Raw genomic sequence first — 20935 nt, 5'->3', positions numbered from 1 at the left:
TTTATATGTTTTTCTTTGAAAAGGACTTGAATTACACAATGTGGTCTTTATGACTGCAGATGTCCAGCTGCCTCTGAAAATGCATATCTTAGATCTGCTTTCACTGAAATCATGCTAATTGTGTTTTGTGGAGTGACTTTACTATGACAGTGACCATGTTTAAGAAATATTTAGTGGCTGCACTCTTAACAACTAAAACAGAGGAAAACCATACTTAGGCTGGTTATTCATCCTTGAAGAAATGTCATTTCAGATCTGATTTTTCTGCAAAATTATAATCTAAAATTCTTAATTTATAATCCTGGAATGACTGTTAATGTTTTGTGTATCTTTATATTTCTATTTCAGTAAGTCTCAGCAGTTTTGTACCACGACAAAACTTTCTAAGCATCGATCTGCCTGTGGTGATAGAGACATTTTGCAAGTATCCTTTGAAGTCTGTTTGTTCTTTTAAGGCAAGAAGAGCACTGTTTAGAATTTGGTGAACCAGCAAAATTTCAGTTGGATATCATTTTAGACAGGATGTCTGAAACATTTCTGTAAAGTTTTGACATCTTTATCCCTTCTCTGCATTGATTATTGTCTGTGTGCCAAGCTCAGTATGAAATGTCTCACTTTCTTGTGCTTAGTAGGATATTTTTGGTGAGGGTGAGTCTTTACAGCTCTGACAAGAAAGTCAAAGTAAGCCTGAATTTACAGCAGGATAAATGAGATGCTATTGCTAGCTTTGGTATGTTGGATTTTTATAATTTTCTTTTTGAGTCATTATACTGAACTAAATAACAGTGTATGGTTATTTTGGTTTTGTTTTATTCAACAGAAAAGAAAAAGATCAGGATCATAATTCAGTTAAAACATGCTTATTAATGAACGAGATGATATATGTATGCATAAAGATCTTGAAAGGCTTGAATATGGCTAATCTAAGAACCCTTAGCCTTAGAAATGGAAATGTTTATGAGTGGCTATAGAACAATTAAACAGTGTAGTTCAATGTAGTTCATAAACTGGAGTTAAGATGCTACAGATGCTTCCCTTTTCTGGAAACACACCAAGGTTCACGCTGACCCAGCTGCTTTCTGAGTCTTATGTCTTCTTGTCCGGCTGTAATAGGATGGAGGTGAGTATTACAGTTAGCAGGCTTTTACCAATAATAGAAATATTCTACCTTTGCCTTACTGTCACGTGCACATGCACGTACAGAAATCCACTCAGCTTTTCTGGCTAACAGGTAAGTAGGAGAGAGAGGCCATATTTCCAGTTATATTCTAGGCATTTACTTACTCCAGCGACGGAGTGTTTTGGAAAATATCTCTAATCATTATTTCATACTTAGGTCATAGGTTTAGAATACCTTCTTACTTCAGGCGTGGTGTCAGATCTGTAACCTTCCTCCAAAACCACAAAAAACAAGGGAGGAAGATGGGCAACGTTAAGTGTGGCTTTGCTGTCTCCTGCTTTCATCTGAGTCGTAAAAACTGCAGGTTGTTTTAAGTATCCAGGCCTAGTGCTTAAAAACAAATCTATAAAGGCAGTTCTCTGAGCTAGGTGTATTATGGGGTAAAACTCATTATATAATTTATGTGAAACAGAATGGCAGCTAAGAAATATAACTTTGAGATGTTTCTGCATATTAGAAATATAAAATATGTTTTTGGGTTTTTTTTTTTTTTATGTTTTATTGAAAATTATTCGTGAACCTTAACTAATGTCAAACAGGTGCCTCATTTCATTGTCTGGAGCACTGGCAGTTATCAATGCTGTACCCTGCTTTGCTTTGGATGGTCAGTGGATATTAAATTCGTTCCTGGAAGCCACTCTGAGCTCCCTGATTGTAGAGAAACAAAACAGAGAGCTTGTTGGCTTTTTAATTTTGCTTGCTGGTAGTGCACTTTTGGCTGCCAATGTTGCACTGGGACTTTGGATGGTGACAGCACGATAGAACATTGGACACGTTTCCATCATTCTCAAAGTACACAGAAATAATGAATCCATTGCCTTTTAAAACTTGTTCAGTGCTGAGACTGAAATAATTCCCTTAAAATGACACTGAAAGAACACTGAGTGGTGGCTGCTGTTTTAATTTAAAACTATACAATCTTGTGCCTGTGGTCATGGGAAATCTAATAGAAAGAAGTATGAACCTTTTTATATACCGTTTTAAGCACTGTGCTAATCGTAGATTGCATTGTAAAGATTCACAGGAAAAAGCCTGAGAATTAATTCAGATCTCAAAGTGAGGGAATTATTTGGCCTCAAACATTTGTAAAGTGGGATTAAAAACCACTTGGGTTTTACTTTACAAGTTGAATAATTGTCAGAAAATCAGTGTGAGCTCCCATCGCTTCTCAGTCAGCATAGTCTTGAGTGTCTTGTTTTGGGATTTTTCTATCTGGTATTTTACCAGACTGGACTCTGAGGAGCCCCAAAGTCTGGTCCCAAAATGGTGAAAAGCTCAGTAGTTGCTTACCATGTGGTAATGAGGAGAGAAAGGCCATATAGGTTAGTATCTTTCCTTTTCAGCTGGCCAAAATGACTGGAAGCATGTTGTCCTCAGGGTGTAGATGAGAAGTGTCAGCGTCTGTTAATAATGAAGCATGTGGGAGGATAACAAAGCCCACATGACTGTGTTTCTTACAAATTCAGTTGTATAATATCATACGCAGCTGAAGACTTTTTAAAGGCAATATTTGTCAGCAATAGCTACAAAATAATTGGAATTTAGTTTCTGAGTGCTGAAGTATTCTGTGCACAGTTATTCCTAAGTGGTAAATAATGTTTGTGTTGTTTACTCGGAAAAATAATATAGTTATTATTAAACTATACCTGTTTACAGTTAAAAGTGAAACCTGTTGTTTTTATGGTGTCTGTCTCCTGATGCTATGCAGGTAATAAGTACAGTAACTCACTGATGGTTTTCTGTCTTTCAAAGGGTTGTTTTACTTTGTTAGGATTCATTCTTTTCAAAGATAGCTAACAAAGATGTCTAGCTGAAGCTGGTCTTGGACCACAGTTTTTTAGAGGAAGAACATGATTGTGAATTGAACTATTTAAACGTTTAGCTTTGTTTTTGAAATGAATACAGATTATATCCTTCTTCTTAAATGAACAGTGGTAAAACAGTCAGTATTTTGCTGACTGAAGTGTCTGGCATACTTTGAAGCTCTAAAGTCTGAAATATTTTGTACCCAATAGAATTATATATTGACTGTTGTGTCCTCCTGTGGTATATTGTCTTCTTTTATATAAATCAGGTGCAATCAGAGCTTGCCTCAATATATTCAGATATTAAAAATAAAAAAGGCAAAAAAAGCCTTTGTGGGGAGCCTAAATATTTGAAATAGGAAAATTTTGAAAAATACCTTGCAACTTCCTTATAGAAGCCACTGCAGCTCAGAGTTCTTTACAGAAATGGCCTTTCCCTCAGGAACTGAAGTGGAAACTAAGCTCATGAATACTGGCCTGCAGGGAGTACTGGAGCATTCATGACCAGCTTATATAGATGCGCTTGCCCCCAGATATAAAAGCTTGGATAATTCTAAAAGTGGGGCTGAGCCCAGTTTCTGGTGCTACAGCATGGATTCGTAACTATGATGTTTGCATTTGCCTGCTGATGTGCTATTGTATTTTTGCACAGTAGCCTTCACACTGAAGATGTATTCTTTCCTGGAGATGATGCAAGCAGTAGTGAGAGAGCAAGTTTGTTTGTTGTTGTGTTACTTTACTTACCTGTCCAGTGCTGTCACAGGCCAGGTGGTCCTCTTGAAGTTCGCCTCTGTGAGGTGGCAGGCCCATGCCTCTCATTTTCAGTCATTTCAACCCAGGCATGTCAGCACAAATCCCAGTTAGAGTAAATTCTCCAGCCAATCCAGCATGAGTTGGTCCCTTGGGGACTGTTAAAACTCACACAAAGTGCAAGAAAGGAAACACAAGCTATCAGAAACTGCCAGCAGGCTTCTCTTTCAGAGACACCCTGACAGTTTAACTCATCATCAGTCCTAGAAGCATATAGGGGTTTCAGGGTAGCAGTTCTGATGGGCCACTCCGCCATCTCTCTATGGGCAGCAGGAATAGGAGCACCTGGCTCTGAGACTATGTTCCAGAAGCCTGCTCACTCACCTAAGCGGCTGTTTACTAACCTGAGCTCTTTTTTTCCCATGGCTCTGTGCCACTTTTCTCTATCTCAGTGTCTTGTCCAGTCTACAGTGCACAAAATTAATTCGCACTTAAGGAGTTTTAATGCAATTTAGTAAGACAGTGTATTTACTTTTCAAAACGGCTACTATTTATGTGTCAGTGCTGTCTTATTATCTAAAATAACCACAAATGCATCTGTGGTGATTTTGAAAATATTCTGTGGAAAACATTTCAAATTTGATACTTTATATCTTTGTTCATGATGGCTACAGCTGCTTAGGAGAATCCTTTGGCATAGAACCCCACCTGGAGATGCAGGCAAGGGATTTAAAAAACAAAGTTCCTGAATTAACTTATAGAAGTTATATCTGCTACAATGTGGCTGGCAGGTTGTTCCTGGTTATTTAATGTGCTACCAAAACAGGATGTTTTATTAAAGGGAACTAAATCCAGTCCATTTTAATTTACACAATCACTGAAAGCCACAGTTCTACTAAGTAGAACTTCAGTCTGTGTTTTCACCTCATAATCAAAGAGGGTAGAGAAGACATCGGTCATGGTTTTAGCAAAACACACTAATACACTGTAATGACCCTGGTTATCTTATGTGTGAGAGAGAGTACTAGAAGTGTTGAAAAATAATTCCTGAGTCCGTTTCTGCATGTGCTGGAGTTCTACTAAATAAGGGTTGATTTACATATGTACAGGTGCTTTCAATCAAGACTTTAAACAAACTGGGTATGAATGGTGACCCAGCACACTTTAGATTACCTCTGGGCAAAGGTAACAGTTAAGTTGGACCAGTCTGAAGAAGCAGTTGTTCAGTGGATGCATTTCATTCTCCTATAAGCCTAACATATGGATTACATTCTGATAAGCACGTACCATACATACAGCTACTGGGAGCAGTTTTGCTGGGTTCCTGTTTGTTTAGCCAGAGAGAACACAGAAGGACACAATGGGTTTTGTGTGTTGGATTTTTACTTTGGAGTATTTGCAATGTTTCTTCTGTTTATGTTTTTGTAAAAAATGAAAGGAAGCCTTTCATTAAAATGAAATCTTTCCACATCTCATTCTCATTAGCCCTTCAGAAAGATTCTGTATTCTTTAATACAGAATCCATCAGTATAATTATAGGGCATATTGACTGAGTATAAAACAAAACACTCTTAAAGATTGGATGGATACTACTATGTATGTATATACTATGCATTTTAAATCTGTATCAGATGGAAAAATAATGTCTAACATTATACATAGCTTTTACTTGAAAATTGCCAGAAGAGTTTCATTATTATAAGCAGTCATTGTTCTGACTTGTTTTTTATGAGATTTTTTTTATATCAGCAAAGACTTCTGCAGCATGTTTTGATAATGCATGATATGAGATGACAGTGGCAAAATTCTTAGCATGTGGGATGTTGCACACTCTTTGCTAACCTAGGAAATTAAAACCATCTTGCTTCTGTACAAGTGAAATGAAGAGACTTCGCTAGAAAAGGTATAGGTGAACTTGCAGATTTGTCAGTCCAAATTTATGAGCCATGGTGGAAAGTCTGTTAACTTATTATCCTTTTTATCTAGAATGAATCAGAAAACTGTATGGAGTCATTTTTTCAGCGATGATGATTCTGTGTTTGTGTATATGTGTGTGTACACATGCACACATGCATATAATATGTACACAACCACAGTCTGTATTGCTGCTTTTTTCAGGCATAACTTAACAGCAGTCCTCTATAATGTGCAGTGTAGGGTGTTTTTTTTCTTTTCCTTCTCTCTATAAATTCCGTGTCTTTCTTTGGATTTTAAAATGGCATCTATGTTTTTCTCCCATAACTGCTCTAACTTATTTATTAAGTGATGGACATAATGTAACTACAGCTGCATGAGTTTTGTTCAGTTGGTGTTTAAAATATGTTTCTTGCTTTCTGTGAGGCCTCAGCTACAAGTATAATAAACACAGATTTTCCAGGGCAACTAAAAGAGGTCAGCCTTAGAATCCATCACTCTAAATGCTGCTGTTTGTGCTGTTCTGAATGATAACTGGGATGAGGGAGACTAGTTAGAGCATACTGAAAAGTAATGTTTTCAGGGCAGATGTCCCCATGGCAATCAGGGTGTTTCGGCTTTCTTGAAATAAGGATATATTTTTGTTCAGTTTAGAATATCAACAATTCAAGTTCTCCCAATAGTTTCTTATATATTTTACACAATGGCAAAGGATGACCTGTAGGAAATATTTTTCTAAATAAATTCTATGTCTTCTCTCTGTAAGATCTGAATTTGTATCTGGATATCATTTATGGCAGATAAAGAAGGGTTATAAAGGTTTTTGTAGCATCATCTGTATTCAGCTCCTTTAAAAAGATGTAAATTAAACTCTAGAAATAGTTATTTATATATTCTATACACCTGCATTCAGACCAGTTTCCACAACCAGTCTTGCCTCAGCTTTGTTCTTGTGACCTTGTGAGTAAGGAAGCTGAATCTAACTCAGGTAAGATCCAACATTAGCAATTATTTTATACTCTCTTGATTCTGAACAGTACCTATAGATTAGTTATTTAATGTGGCAGAGTTATCTGCAATACATATCTTGTACTAATGCAGCATATGGGAAGCATTGTACTAGGGACTGCCAGAAAACAGCAGCTCTGTGACTTTCTTGTTCCTTGGATTCATCCGCTGCGATCATGTGAAGAGCAGATGGCTGCGACTAAGGGCAGCGAAGAACCTGTTTATGGCAGCTTTATGAAGCCTTCACAGTGCTGACCTAGCGAAAGGCCAGGAACAAAGAGCAGGATATGACACTGCAGTTCCATTCATTCCATTTACATTGGCATGAAGTGTGAAAAGAACTTGTAATTAACATTTCAGAGCATGCAGATATGTTTTCCAGCCCTTCACTGAATCATTCAGTGACTGGTGGTCAAACTTTTGTTTTTTGTCACACTTTGTCGTTCCACTCATAAATATGTGCTGAATAACTGGTATGGGTAGTTGTAGCTTATTTAGCAAAATGGACTTTGATATTTCCCACGTCTACATGTTCATGTTGGTTTTTACAGCATCATAGTGTAATTGACCTTCATTTGATACTAGTTTGAAAGTTTGGATGCTATTTCTAAGCCATCACTAGAGAAATAATCTAGTTTCTTTCTTCCCAAGTTGTTTGTTAATATTTTAAATTCCTCTTTTCCCTATGTAACTTTGCTTTTATATTTCATATGGTCAGATGATCTTATCTGAAGCCTGTCAGTGGAATATGTATTGTTTTGAAATTCACTGTGGGTTTTTTTTCCTCTACATAGCCTTATTTTTCTCACTGACTCACAGCTGTGGAATGTTAGATTTCTAGACCCTTTGTTCCCACTATGCATTGTTCATGATCGTGGGGTTTGGGTTTTTTTTTTAAAGAAAAAGAAAAAAAGACAAAAAAAGAAAGCTTCATTTTGAAAATGTCAGCTAACGAATATATGGAACACTTTGAATAATGTATTGTGGTTTTGTTTTTTTTCTCTATTTAATCAACCAAACAATAAGTATTGTTTTCGATGTGTGATAAATGTGTCCTGCAAATAAATGCATTGTTTGATTGTTAATGTGCTTGAAACTGTTTTTAAAAATAAGGTAAGGGTGACATAATTCCTTATTTGTGGCAATTACTATATTCTCTCAAATATTCTTATACTCTTCATGGGTAATTCATATTCTCTCTGGGTACTGACAAGATACTCCAAGGTACCATTATCCTTTTCAGTATCTGACTACCCCCTCAAATTAATAATAACTATCACTTTCCCTTATTTACCAGTTTATCACAGAAATAGTTTAATTTACAGTAGAAGTACATCCAGACAGACACCTATGCACTATTCTGGAGTAAGTTCGTTTTAAGGCGAAGTTCGTTTTAATGTGACTGAGGTACACAATGACTGCCTTTTTTAGAGGAGCAAATGCCTTTCTCTGGCCTTAGTTCCTATGTAATTCTCTTACAGAGCTGTAGACTTATGTTAGCTTGGTTTGTAGTGGAATATTTGACATGGGATACCATAGTCAAGATAAATGGAACCACCTCTCTGGGTGTTAAGGCCAGCCCTGCGTGAAGAGCTTACAAAGGCAGATCTTTGAATGACATTAAGGTGATGTTATGTATAACAACCTCTGATTTGTATACACAGGCCAGCCCAGAGCTGGGCGCATATTCTGACTTTATACACATACTCTGTATGAGCTTACTTTGGTATCCAGATGCTACCTGTGACAGTGTTAGCATGGTGTAACCAGGTTGTTTAGCTTCAGTTGAGAATGAAGCGTTATTGCTCTGTTCCTTGTGGAGGCTCATCTAGAGCCAGCCAGGTTATTTGTGCTGAGAACTAAATTATCCTTTGTGGCTTATTGAACAAGCTGTTATTTTATACAAGCAGAGCTGTTTCAGCAAGCATGGCTTTGTTCCCAGATAAAAGATTACCATGAGAAAAAGGCACAAAGCACAGATCGGACATATTGGCAGCATTTCGCAGAGAGGCAGCGATGCAATTTTCTGAATACTTGCATGAGATGGCACTTTTTTTTTCCTTTTTTCCCCTCTTACTCATGTTAAAGTCAGAGACAACAGTTTGGGGTTTGGTTTTGGTTCTCATTTTTAATGAACCATTAAAGCTTCTAGGAGGGTCCTGAGGCTTTTCGGTTGATTTTGAAAATGTTATCCCTTAAGTGTGTTCCATAGTCTAGGCTAAAATTAGGGATGTCTTAATGGCATTTTGAGGGATGTTGCCTTAATCATGAATATAATTTCAGGGTAAGATTTGAAGAGAAATATCAATGAATCTTACTGCTAGTAACGTTATAAAGAAGGCTTAATATAATTCTTCCTCTGATCATACCAGTTTGAATCAGGAAGCTGGAAAAAAAAAAAAAAAAGCTCAACATCTTTTGTAGATGCAGTAAACTTGCTTAAATATTTAAGATTTTTATGAGCTTTTGATGTGAACTACCCAATGAAACACAATTTAAGGTTTGATTTTGATCTTACAGTGGTAAGCTGGGAGAATCCACAACATTCATGAAGTCTAAGCAGCAGTCACTCAAACAGATGTGGATCTGGGGTTTACATTGGTGTTTAAGGCTCCAGTATTGTTGAAATAGAACTGGATGTTTTAACCAATTATGTATCTTATTCTCTAAATTTCTGATTAAAGCTACCTCTTTTTGGTTCTTTGCAGATATAGTAGTGGCTGAATACTATGTTACTGCCACTTCTAACAGTCGTGAAGTCACATGGCAGTACAACCTTCTTCCTTTCCCTTGGAAGGAATATTTCAACCAAAAAAGAAATATTTTTTTTTCCTTTTTTGTTAAATGTCATCCTCTCTACTTGCTATTGTATTACAAAAGTCTCTATCTTTTTCTCTTTCACAGCTCAGTGAGGATCTCTATTAATGTATTATCAGGTATCTTTTTTAAAGTGTAAATTCCTCTAAGCCTACTGAATTTGATTCAGTTACCCAGATAAGCATCTGATGTGGTCTGAGATATCCTAAGGTGCTCTTCTGTTAATAAACTGACTTGGAACAACATTTTGAAACTCATCTCATGTTGGTTTAGGTCTTAGGGTTTCTAAGACCTGCACATAGGGCTGGCATATGTGAGTAAGTCCCTATAGGAGATCAAAGACATTCTGGACCAGCAGCTGGATACTAGGCAAGATACCTGAGGGCATTTTCTATCGCACCAGATGCTTATATACGGGCAACAAATCAAGCCAGACTGACTCCTTTCCTTGCATTTATTTTCTTTTTGACTTAAGAATTAAAGTGGAGTATGAGGCTTTTCAAGTGAGTTTTATTTGACATAAAAATACATCTAAGCTTGTCTGAGCATAATAGTGCTATACAGGCTGTTTTATAACAGGCTAGCAGAATACATGTAATCTCCTCCTGCACTGGGCCTTAGGTCTGGAAGCAGCAGAAATGAGCATTGCTGCCTTACCTACAGCAAGAAAAAGGAGGGTTTATTTTACAAGGAAAATGCTATCTGTGTTTAGATGTGGAGTGGTGGTAGCAGCAGTGTACAGATGTTCAGGAAGCGATGAGGAGGCACCAGGTGAGGGGACTGTAATTATCTTGGCCAACTGCCACAGCTGTGTACAACTGTTCTCTTTTTCTCCTTGCAAAGAAATGGCGTGACAGTTAGAAAGGGGACAAAATCAGGGAAGGAGCATGATGGAGAGAGGGGGTTTGTTCATTTACAAAATCTGTTTTTTATCTTGACACATTTATAGAGCTGACCTGCAAATAAAACTAACAATGTTCCACCATGGGTAGAAACATCCAGTGTAGTAAGATCAGAGAGGCAATATGAGCTTGCACTTGTAGATGGCAGTTCAGGGCATTCAGGCCTTGGAGTTATGTCCCTCTCCCTTGTCTAAGGATCAGCCCTGATCTTACTTTCAGTTAGTCTGGATGTGAAGTCAGAACTTTCCCCCTGTTTCCACATTCCCCCTTCAGCACAAGTTGATTCCACAGATGCAATTACTAAGAAAAATTAATCAATCCATTTTTACAGTGTTTTGCCTGTTGGCTTTGTTTTCATTCCTGCAGCTATCTGAATAGCTAGCAGAAACTAGGCCAAACCACCTGTGTCTCTATCATCACTGCAAAATCAACAAAGCCAGATTATGAACGTGCATTATAAACCACGAATTCTTGGGTACTTACCACTGGTTATACCAAAACTCCTTTTACCCCTAGACAAAATTCACTGTTTCATTTACAGGACCAGTGCAGATAAGTTATTATTTTGTCATATATGAAGGCTCTGGTTATTTTTGCATGATTTATCTTCAAACCATGGAAAGTTACTCCTAAGGAGAGCACTTCAATAGTTAACCTAACTGGCCTCTGCATACTGCTTTAACTGCAACTAAATGAAACTGAGCCAGAAGTTAAAATACTGCTGCAATAGTTGTGAAAACTTCAGCATATTACCAAGCAGTATATTTTCATAAATGTGCAGAAACCTATTGTTCACCCATGACTACCTAACTGGAAACTGCACCATTTTTTTACCCTTTATTTTTTGTCTAGACATGAAAATGCCAAAAGCAATTATGAAAGAAAATATCACAACTTTCACTTACAGGGTTCCTTAGAGTGGCTCACTTTTAGCATGTGTGAATGATTGTGTAAAAATTAAACCGCATCATTTAACAAAGTGATATTAAATGTGATACTGAATGTGATATATCACTCTGTTCTCATATATGTGATTCTCCAGTGCATTTCTCATGCTCAATACTAAGTCAAATGCAAGTGCAAGGCAGATTATTTGCATGAGCTATTATAGCTGTGCAGTGCACCTGAAGGTGTTAAGGTTGCAGCCAAACCAGGAGTCCAGGTGGTGAGCTTAGTTTATCACAGTAACGAGGAAAAAAAAAATCTAGATAGTGAATGTAGCTGATTAAGGAGTCATGAACCCAAACTTATCATACTCTGATGTAAAACAGCATAAAGAATAAAAAAATTAATGGTCATGAGGGTTTAAAAAATACATTATTAATTATAAATAAGTAAATAACTTGAAAAAATGCCCCTTAATTGAAGGCACTCATCTAGATCAAAAGGGTGCTTTGAAATGCAAAATAAACCTCTTTTCTTCTGCCATAGACTTCTGTAGACACACTGATTTGATAAGTATTTGGTTAACTTCCACTGACCTGAGCTATCATCAGTTTAGATAAAAATAATGATTCTTAGTGGCTGTAGAAAGCTGTGAAATATATAGGCTGTAGCTGCAGCAAAGGATACTTAAATGGCATTGTCAGATGCGTAAATCAGAGCTTGCAGTGAAAACAAGTGGTTTGGCAGTTCCATATGGGCCTAGGATATGAGACCACGGGGATGGATAGCCAGGTGTGCTGCACCTTCCCTGTGTGACCTTACAGCTGGTCTCAGAAAGTGACCTACAGCCCTAAGGAGGTGCTTAGCCCAGTGAAGCTCGCAATTAGGACTTCACTTATGGTGGGGTCAAGCAGCCTCCAGAACTAGCTCCGATTTTTACTCAAAACAGCCTTGGAGTCTTCCTCTGCACATGCCCAGCACTGCCACAGCAGAAGGGCTCACACACAATGTCCAGGCTGGCGTCTGGCAATAACACATGCCGTTCCTCTCACCTGAGAGGCTCAGTCAAGCGGTTGAGCCCAGTGTGGAAGTTTTAAATCAGGCATCCCAGAAAACACAGCAGGGGTTAGTTCTGTCTTTGAAAATGCTGTGTGCATGAGTGGGAGCAGGATACAGCAGATGGGAAACAGCCTGGATACAATCCAATGTCTGCTCAGCCAGTCGCTGACCGGAGTGTTTATACAGCACTATAGGTTGAATACCAAGTCTTGACCAGGGCCTACTTACAGTCTCCAGGACAGATCCACGATGCTTCCAGGAATGTTCTAAATTGTGTCTTTTGGTTGTTGGGGTTTTTATAATCTTTGCTGTATTTGTTCTGCAGCATAAGGAGTTTGGTTTCCAGGGCCATTAATATCATGCAGCAGACAGTGTGGGGATGCTTCCTCTACAGCTGCATACAAACCATGTAAGAATGAGGTGTTTTATTGTTGGAGAGGAATGTTAAAGAGATACTGTCAATTTTAAGCTGGGGGGGGGGGGGGGGGGGGATATATAAATATTATATTAAAGAATAAAAGTGCTTTAATATTTGAATAGTTGTTCTGCTTTTCTACAGCATTTGCTGAAATACCTTTTCACATTTAAAACTCCATAAATCTAACTTTCTTTGCAGCCTAGGCAGCTTACAGCTTTGGCCATGGGCGCTTATGAACAAAGGAGCTTTGAAATGGGCTGTCTCCTCTTCAACTGCTCCAAATGTTTGACCTTGATGTATCATTGACAAGAAACTGTGGCAAGCTTATTGCTGATAAAAGCTTGCTGTTCTCCAGCCTTAAGGAAAGTCATCTGTCTTAAGAACAGCTTACAACAGATGTCAGTTGGGCATTCGAAATTAAAAATTTCTGCTGATGCATCCCAGGCTTTGGAATGCCGTCCTATGAAATCTAACACTGCAGTGAGACAGTTAGACCCAATACCAGAAAACTGTAGGTCCAAATGAAATGCAGTCCATACAGTAAGCCCTGAATATGATATTCACATAGAAACAGAGCCAAATTATGCATGAGTAATAAGGCTGTTATCAGTATGAAAATATAAAGGACTCCTTTATTCCATCCTCTTTCATCAGAGACACGACCTGGCTACACTGATGTCAGTGGGAAACATCCTGCCCCTATATGGCATGGCATATCAAGTGTTAAAGTAATAGCAGAATAAGGTGACATAGCCTAAAAAACAGTGACTGAACTGGACCTGCCAAGGTAGGAAAACAGTTTCTTTGCCCCAGTTTCTTATCCATAGAATGAAACAAGAGGTTTCCCTTGTTAAGGCATTTTGCAATTTTTCCATACTTGCATGGTGTAAGACATAGTGCATCTTGTAAAAGTTATTTTGTCTTGAAGGATGTAGCAATCAAATGGAATTTGGAAGTTTTCTCTGATTTGGACTGTAACAAGCTCTCAGGGCTGCTCATCCATTGAACTAGGTGCTGCTATGAGAGGAGGAATTCAGGAATTCAACCCCACCTAGCTTGAGTCACTTGCTTTAGACATTTGGATAATCATCTCTTCCTCTCTCCACAGTCCATAAAGAAAAAGATACCACCACAGACAGATAGCAATCTGAGAAGCAATCACACTGTGGGGCTGCTTCTTGCCTAACATAACCCAACATATATATGCAGCATAGGGACGCAGTCTAGGTACAGCCTGCTTGCTCCACAGCCATGTTGAAGAAGGAATGTATTAATAAATAGGATTGCTCAGAGCACTTAGACAGGCAGTGTATAGAGTGTAACAAGATAAAATAGACACCACAAAAACTATACAAGTAACTTGAAACCTATGAGTATTATGCTGCCTTGTTTCTTCTCTCTTTCTTTGGTCCATAGCATGTTAATGAATAAAAAGCTTTGAATGAATAACACTGCTTTGTGGCTGATGATTAACTTACTCAAAAGGTCTTTATTCATGCACACCACATTCTTCTAAATAATGTTTTAGAACAGGTTCTAAAAATCGTAAGTGTTGGTCTGAATCACTCCAGATTTTAAAATATTTTATTCTAGTAACAGAATAGCACTTCTTACATACACGTGTCACTAAGATCACTGAAACGTGATGATGCATCTAGGCATCGCATTATCAATCTCTTCTTATTTTTAAAGTAAAAATTACAATAAAAGGAGTCAGAAAAGTAGAAAATAATGCTTAAAAATATTGACAGTGAGCACAGTAGTTTAGAAATCAACTTTGCTAGGATAGACATAGAAATAAGTATGCTTAAAGACAGGGATTCTCAGTTAAAAGCGTGGCCTCAAATGGCCTCTTTCCACCTTCCACACTGCACATCTCTGCTCAGGTTGTAAATAGTTATGGTTTTGCCTACAGGATTGTTCACTAGCCTTTTCTCTGTCTGTCTGCCAAGATCAAGACTGAAGCTTGGAAAGCCAGTTAGAAATACATTTTCCCTGTCAGAGCCAACTACCACATTCATTACCAGTTTGACACTGAATTCACAACCTGTATTTCTCCTATCTTCTGCTTTTCCCAGCACCTCTCCCACCTCCTCATCTTGACTTCACCCTCACTAACAAATGCACCCTCACTAACAAATGCAAACCACTTTGCGTAGTTATTAGTATTTGCCTGCCTTGGTTTTGTCAGTAAAAACATGTTATTTAAGTGAAAAATATGACAATTTCTTAGCAAGCCATACCTACGCAGTCAAGAGGAAGGAAAGGAAGAAGAAGGCATCTGTTTTAATTTTGATTTAGCTGAGGAATTAATTAGCAAATATATCTGTTAACTTTTCTGTTCGTTACATCTCATGAACAGAAATGACTGTGGTGATATGACTGAGAAAGACCGTTTATGGAACTATGACTCCCTACTTAGTTATGTTCAGTTTTCCAGCTGTGGCATCTATTTGAAAGCTGGGGATTATTAGCAGCTTATAAATACCAGTTTATATACTTTCATACCATGCATTGTTAATGCATTATCTCCCTTGAGGGCATGAAAGATTTTAGTGTAAAACCTGGATTCATGCTGAAGGGTAGTCTGTTTTAGGAAAAAAAGAGGTTTTTACAGTGAATAAGCATTGCATGCATCATATAAAGATGTGCCCAAGATTCTAGAAAGTGACTACTAAGTCTGGGTACGTTTTTAAGATTTCCATTCTCAAGTCTTTACTTCTCCAATGCAACAGAACAGAAAATCAAGTCTTTTAAAATGAGCCGACTTGCATACCAGAAGCATTGCTTACCACACATTAGCATTTGTGTTCATACCTCTGCGTGTTTGTGATGTACTTCTCACTGAAAGAAAAAAAGGGAAAACGTTGGGAAAACTGAAGACAGTTGCCACTAAGGGCACTGACCGTATTGTTACATACAATCACACTAGTTGCCTGGACAGCTGAAATAATAGCAGCCTGGTTTAGTGCCCTTGAACCAGTTTCTACTGGTTGATTGCGCTTCACAGTAAAGTCTGCAATGCAACTGCCATCAGAATTGGTAGCACCTTAATTGTGGCACCCGGTAACTAGGGCAGAAGCTTAGGAAATCTCCACATCAGCCCAGGCTTGGTTTGGCTTCTAGGAGGACCAGGGTGATGACAGTCCAAATCACAGTATTTTCATGATTAATAAATTGGAATAGGTTTTACAAGTTCTGAATTAAACTCTCAGCTCAGCCACTGTAAAGCAGGAGCAACACTGTTGATGTGCAGATGCTCCCTTTTATTTTCTGTATTTGAATCAAATTCTCTAGGTAGAAACTCCCTTTTCTGAGTGCACTGATGTGAGGCTGTAACTCACTTTAGAGAGGTGGGGCCCCAGGTATTGATACAAAGATGGTTTGGAAGTTGCGTGCACTGGAAAGACTGGTTTCTAAAAAAGAGATACTAGCTCTTAAACATGATCTCTGTTGCACAGTTCAAACCCAAACAGCAGTCTGCATCTTGAAAACAAATTCAGTCAAGAAGTCAGCAACAGTGTAGGCAGAGCAAGAGAAAGAGGTTGTAAACAGCAGAGAAATCAGAAATTGAAATAACGAACATCATAAAAAAGGACTCACAGCAGGAAGGGATGGAAATCACTAGTATCAAACAGTATGGCTTAAAAAAGAAGAGGAAAGGAAAAAGATTTGAGAACAAACAGTGCTTCACTCAGAACAGGTTGGGCAATTGTGCAGCTTGAATGGAAAGAGAGAAAGCTGCACTGATTTCTAAATAACAGATAATGGTAAGATGAATGAAAGATCATAAGGTAAATCAAGGTGCTATAGACAGAATCAGGGCCGGAGTAACATGCAGCAAATGGAAAATCAAGCTGTCAGAGGGGAGATATTTGGGAGAGCATTAAAGAAGGAGGCCTCCAGTCAGTGAAGATGTTAAACAATGATCACACAGAAGAAAGAGAATGGAACTGAGACAATGGGATGTTCAGAGGAGGAATGTGAGAGATGACGGGCTTGAAGCTGCAGAAGGGATGTAAGCATTAAGGAAAGGCCATATAGATAGCCATTGCTTCTCTTTCATTCAGAGGTACCTCATCTATTTTGTCTTTTTATCTCCTTGTCTTGTTAGACAGCACTTTTGTATTTACTTCACAGTTGCATTACTTGCTTTTAACATTTGTTATTTCAAGCAGCTTTCAAGCTGCTTTCAAGCAATATGACCTTAGGGGTGGTTTAAGGTTTTATAGCAACCTTTTACCTACCCACCACCTTTTCTCAAGCAACTTCCAGTTCATTCCTGCCATGACTGAAATGCTGTATGATAGCATCTTTGCAAAGCCTACAGAAGCACCATAGGGCCAAAAGCATCTTACTGCTTCTCAGTCTGCATTTTCTTAAAGCCAATTTAATCCCACATATTTAGTGCTGTAAGCAAGCAATTTCAGAAAATTAAACAGGAATTTCCCTATGTGTTTATGACATAGCAGCGATGATAGATTTTTGTTTGTAGTTAAATATTTTCTCTCAGTGTTTACTGATTAAACATTCAAGGCACACAGGGAAAGTGATTGTGGGCTTGACAGAAATCCAGCTGAAGAGAAAAAAATTCACTGATTCAGCTGGATTTTAGAATTGATAAAACCAGTCCAGAGACTGATCTGCGAATAAATGTGTGCACTTCTCTAATACATTGGAAGTGGGAACTCTTCCAAGAGTGGACAAGAACTTAACTCCTACACAGTTTGTACATAGACCTCTGAACAGTTGTGTTCTACAAAAGGATATACTGTAAATGCATTACTTGTCGTCACCGTTCAGACAGACAGCATAAAATCCAGGCAATGAAATATGCCATGCATGATGTATGTCACACAAATAGGGATAGTCTGCCAATAATACATGCACTATCTCTTAGGCTCCATGAATTATTATTATAAAGGTAGAAGTGAGTCTCACTAATAGAAGCATGCCTAAAGCTAATGCTACTGACAACATACAATTTGACTAGAAATATTACCTACAAGCAGAAAACTATGGTCTCTTTCCCGTCAAAAAAATGCTATTTTTCTTTTGAACAAAACATACAGAGAAAAAAAGAAGTATTTTTAGTTTGATATTATCCATGAATGAGAAAGAAAAACAATAGGGAAATAAAACTCGTTGAAAGTAAAGCAAATTTATTACCAAGTGGTCAGTAGTTAAAATAGTCCTATATACATAGTAATAATAGACTTGCTCTTCTTGTCAAGAAATTTAAGAAACTTTTAAAAGAATCCCTTAGGTTTACCCTGCAAAATCATAATCATGTGGTCTCATAACTGTAAGGAAGGATCCAACATTAGGAATGCTGACAAGAACATATTTTCAGGGAAGCTGTATACTTACAGAGTAAGGTGCTTACTGTATTTCATACGACCATCTTGGCTTCCTCTGCAACTCTACTGCAGGTCCTCCCAGTGTCATCCTACAGAGCTTGTTTCAATACCATTAGAAAGCACTGCTGCAAATAATGTTTCTGAAGATCAGGCAGGTGTGAGGAGCTCCAACATCATTACTCATGTCTGGCTTATTACAGGATAAGCTTTTATCTCTTAGGGTCAGGTCTTTGAATACAGCTGAATAGTTTCAATGCAGGACAGTGTGTGGGAAAGCAGAGTTGTACACTGCTTCTATGCTTACAGTGCTGGAGCCAGCAAAGGCTCTGCAGTAAGTCTGGCTGCACATAGCTCCCCATAACACAAAGGACATCCCCGGGCTCCTTGTGTCAGTGGCTCTCAGTGGCATAGTGTAACCACATCAGAGTGTAATAAAAGCTGTGGAAAAAATTTCTGAAAGAATGGGGTCGGGCAGCTGCATAATCTTGTTCTAAGAAGCCTGCATGACATATTGGCTAAAGCTATGTCTTATGGCTTTGTTTGACATAGTCAAAAGTGGATGCCACACAGAAAAACGTATCTTGCCTCTTCCTGAACCATTGTTATTGCAACATCTGTTATTTATCGTGCATTGGTAATAGAACGAATTAATGTGCTTTCACATTAGCTCTTGCACGCTTCCTAAGCAAACAGTAAAAGTTAAAGGCTGGCAGTTCAGTATTGTTTATTGTTACATGGGGCTGTGTTAGTCTGAGTATGTGATGAAGAAAAATACAATAGTGTATACTTTAAAACAGGAATCAAGAAGAAAATATAATCCAGAAGTTTCATTTCAGCATTCTCATAGGCCTTTTTGAGTCAATGCATTTTGGCATTGGCAAGACACCAACTTGAGCTCATTTGGCACAATGAGACACAGTATTCTAGACTACGATAGATGTGAAAACAGGGTAAAACAGAAAAAGAAGTAAGGAGGAAGTGAGCACTCAGAACAGAGCAGCTCGTTGCTTGAATTCATCAGAGTACAAACTCAATGACACTGTATCACTGCCTAGATCAGAGAAGAAACCTAGCCATGATTTCTAATGCCATGAAGGTATGACAATACATACTTTCTTCTTACAACTGAACCCCTGCATAATGACAATTCCAACAAAACACTGAAAGCAGAGAAGCCAGACAAAACTATACTATCCAGCATTTGCTCTAGCTCATAACAGCAATCTTTCTATCAAGATTTAATAAAAAAAAAATAAAATGTTTCCACAGAAGTAAGACTCTGAAATAATAAACTTTAAGAAAGAAAATACAATTGCATGTTATTGCATAAGATATTTTAAGTCCTTAAATAACAGAACCCTGTATGAATAGCCTTCCTTTACGCAGCCAAACAAACCTTTGCTTATCAAAGCAACTGGCATTCTTCATTGCCTATGCTTTGACATAACTCTCATCAAGGGGGGAGCTTTTTCTTCTAATTTAGTCTGGACAGAGAAAATGAATGTTGTTGTGATTTTTGGATAAGAAATTATTTTGCTCTCATTCTTTTTGGAAGTCTGCATTTCTCTTACCACTTTCAACCTGAAAGTCAAAACAGAAATGGTACTCAAAAGTCCTGCCTTTGAAAACTATGCTCAGATGTTACCAGGACTATGTAGCTGCAGTTTCTATCAGAAATCCCTTTCAGAATCTGAAAATCTTGCCTATCAAGATTTTCACCTCTCACCTCTTTGAAGAAAACCTTCCAGAATACTGATGCTGGGAAGAAAAAAAGTTGCATTCGCATGGTAAGAATCTCTATCTGATGAATTTTCTGATTTTCTTGTATTCTAGGTTAATGTTGCTGGCAACAGCAGTCATTCTATAAGTGTTGCAGCGAAAACCTCTTATCAAGCTACTTGTTATCTTCTGAGCAACTGCGTGATCATTAACAATAGCTACACATATAATTTTGTATTCATCACAGATGCTTTCAGTTCAAAATTATCAGTGTAATGAAGAAAATTTAAAAAAACCCCACAACCCCATAATTTCTTAACCTAACAGTTAAATAACTGAAGAATATAATAAAGACTGTCTGAGGAATTATTCAGTTAATGTAAGGCAAGTAATAAAGAATAATTATGGAAATGAATATCGCATACATTGTTCACAAGAGAAAATTACAGTTACCTGTTGAATTTGTAATTTTAAAAACATCACAGCTGAAACAATTTCTGTCCTTACAGGTTTATAAACTAATAGAGAAGGAAGTACTGTTACCACCACTCCAGTGGTTCTAATTTATCTGAGGTAGAATAATCAGTAGCAGTTTAAGAAGTAAAACACCTATCTCTTGACTCACAACCTACTGCTTTAATTTGAAGACATTAATTTCTCTTAAAGTATCAGCTGACACATTTTAGTAAAGACTGAGCCGACACCAGCGAGGACCAGACTCCACAATCGAGCGTACGTTATTTGACAAACCTCTGGGTTGCAATAACATGTACGTTTTTGGATATTTACAACTGGCTGGTTTAGACTGAATTTTTTATGTCAATTCCAAGAGTCACTTTGCTGTAATTAGTGCCAGCTTTTACTTTATTGGGTTCTGGTGAAGTTGTGCTATCACACTACAATACAGTAATATTTTACCTTATTAACATAGTTAGTATTTTAATATAAGCTTTGAAGCATTAACTATATTTTTGTCTGTTTATCCAAGTTTGATCCATTCATTATAGCTCTAATTGTGAAAGTATTTAGGTGAGCTATAGATCAATCACTTTGCATTCCATTCTTGACCCTACATTTATATTTAATTACCTTGCATTTAAAAACACAGATGTATAATT

At 37.7% G+C, this 20935-nt stretch overlaps 1 protein-coding gene across 3 annotated transcripts in view; it reads left to right on the top strand.

Annotated features, from left to right (window-relative positions):
- Nucleotides 1–20297, top strand: part of MBTPS2 (membrane bound transcription factor peptidase, site 2) — a 51792-nt gene extending 31495 nt beyond the window's left edge. Inside the window, exons 10-11 of one of the 3 annotated variants that reach the window (XM_065677296.1) lie at nucleotides 349–424; nucleotides 1720–7711. In XM_065677296.1, coding sequence (XP_065533368.1) covers nucleotides 349–424; nucleotides 1720–1942 — 299 coding nt within the window. In that variant the 3' untranslated portion in view covers nucleotides 1943–7711. Of the gene's footprint in view, nucleotides 1–348; nucleotides 427–1719; nucleotides 7712–19931 lie in introns of those variants that run through there. The other 2 variants (XM_065677298.1, XM_065677297.1) reach the window with 2 other exon arrangements.
- Nucleotides 20298–20935: the final 638 nt, after the last annotated feature.

Source organism: Lathamus discolor, chromosome 4 (assembly GCF_037157495.1).
Source record: "Lathamus discolor isolate bLatDis1 chromosome 4, bLatDis1.hap1, whole genome shotgun sequence".
NCBI classification, from domain to species: Eukaryota; Metazoa; Chordata; class Aves; order Psittaciformes; family Psittacidae; genus Lathamus; species Lathamus discolor.
Note: the sequence above shows the minus strand (reverse complement) of the source record. Positions and strands in the feature narration are given on the sequence as shown.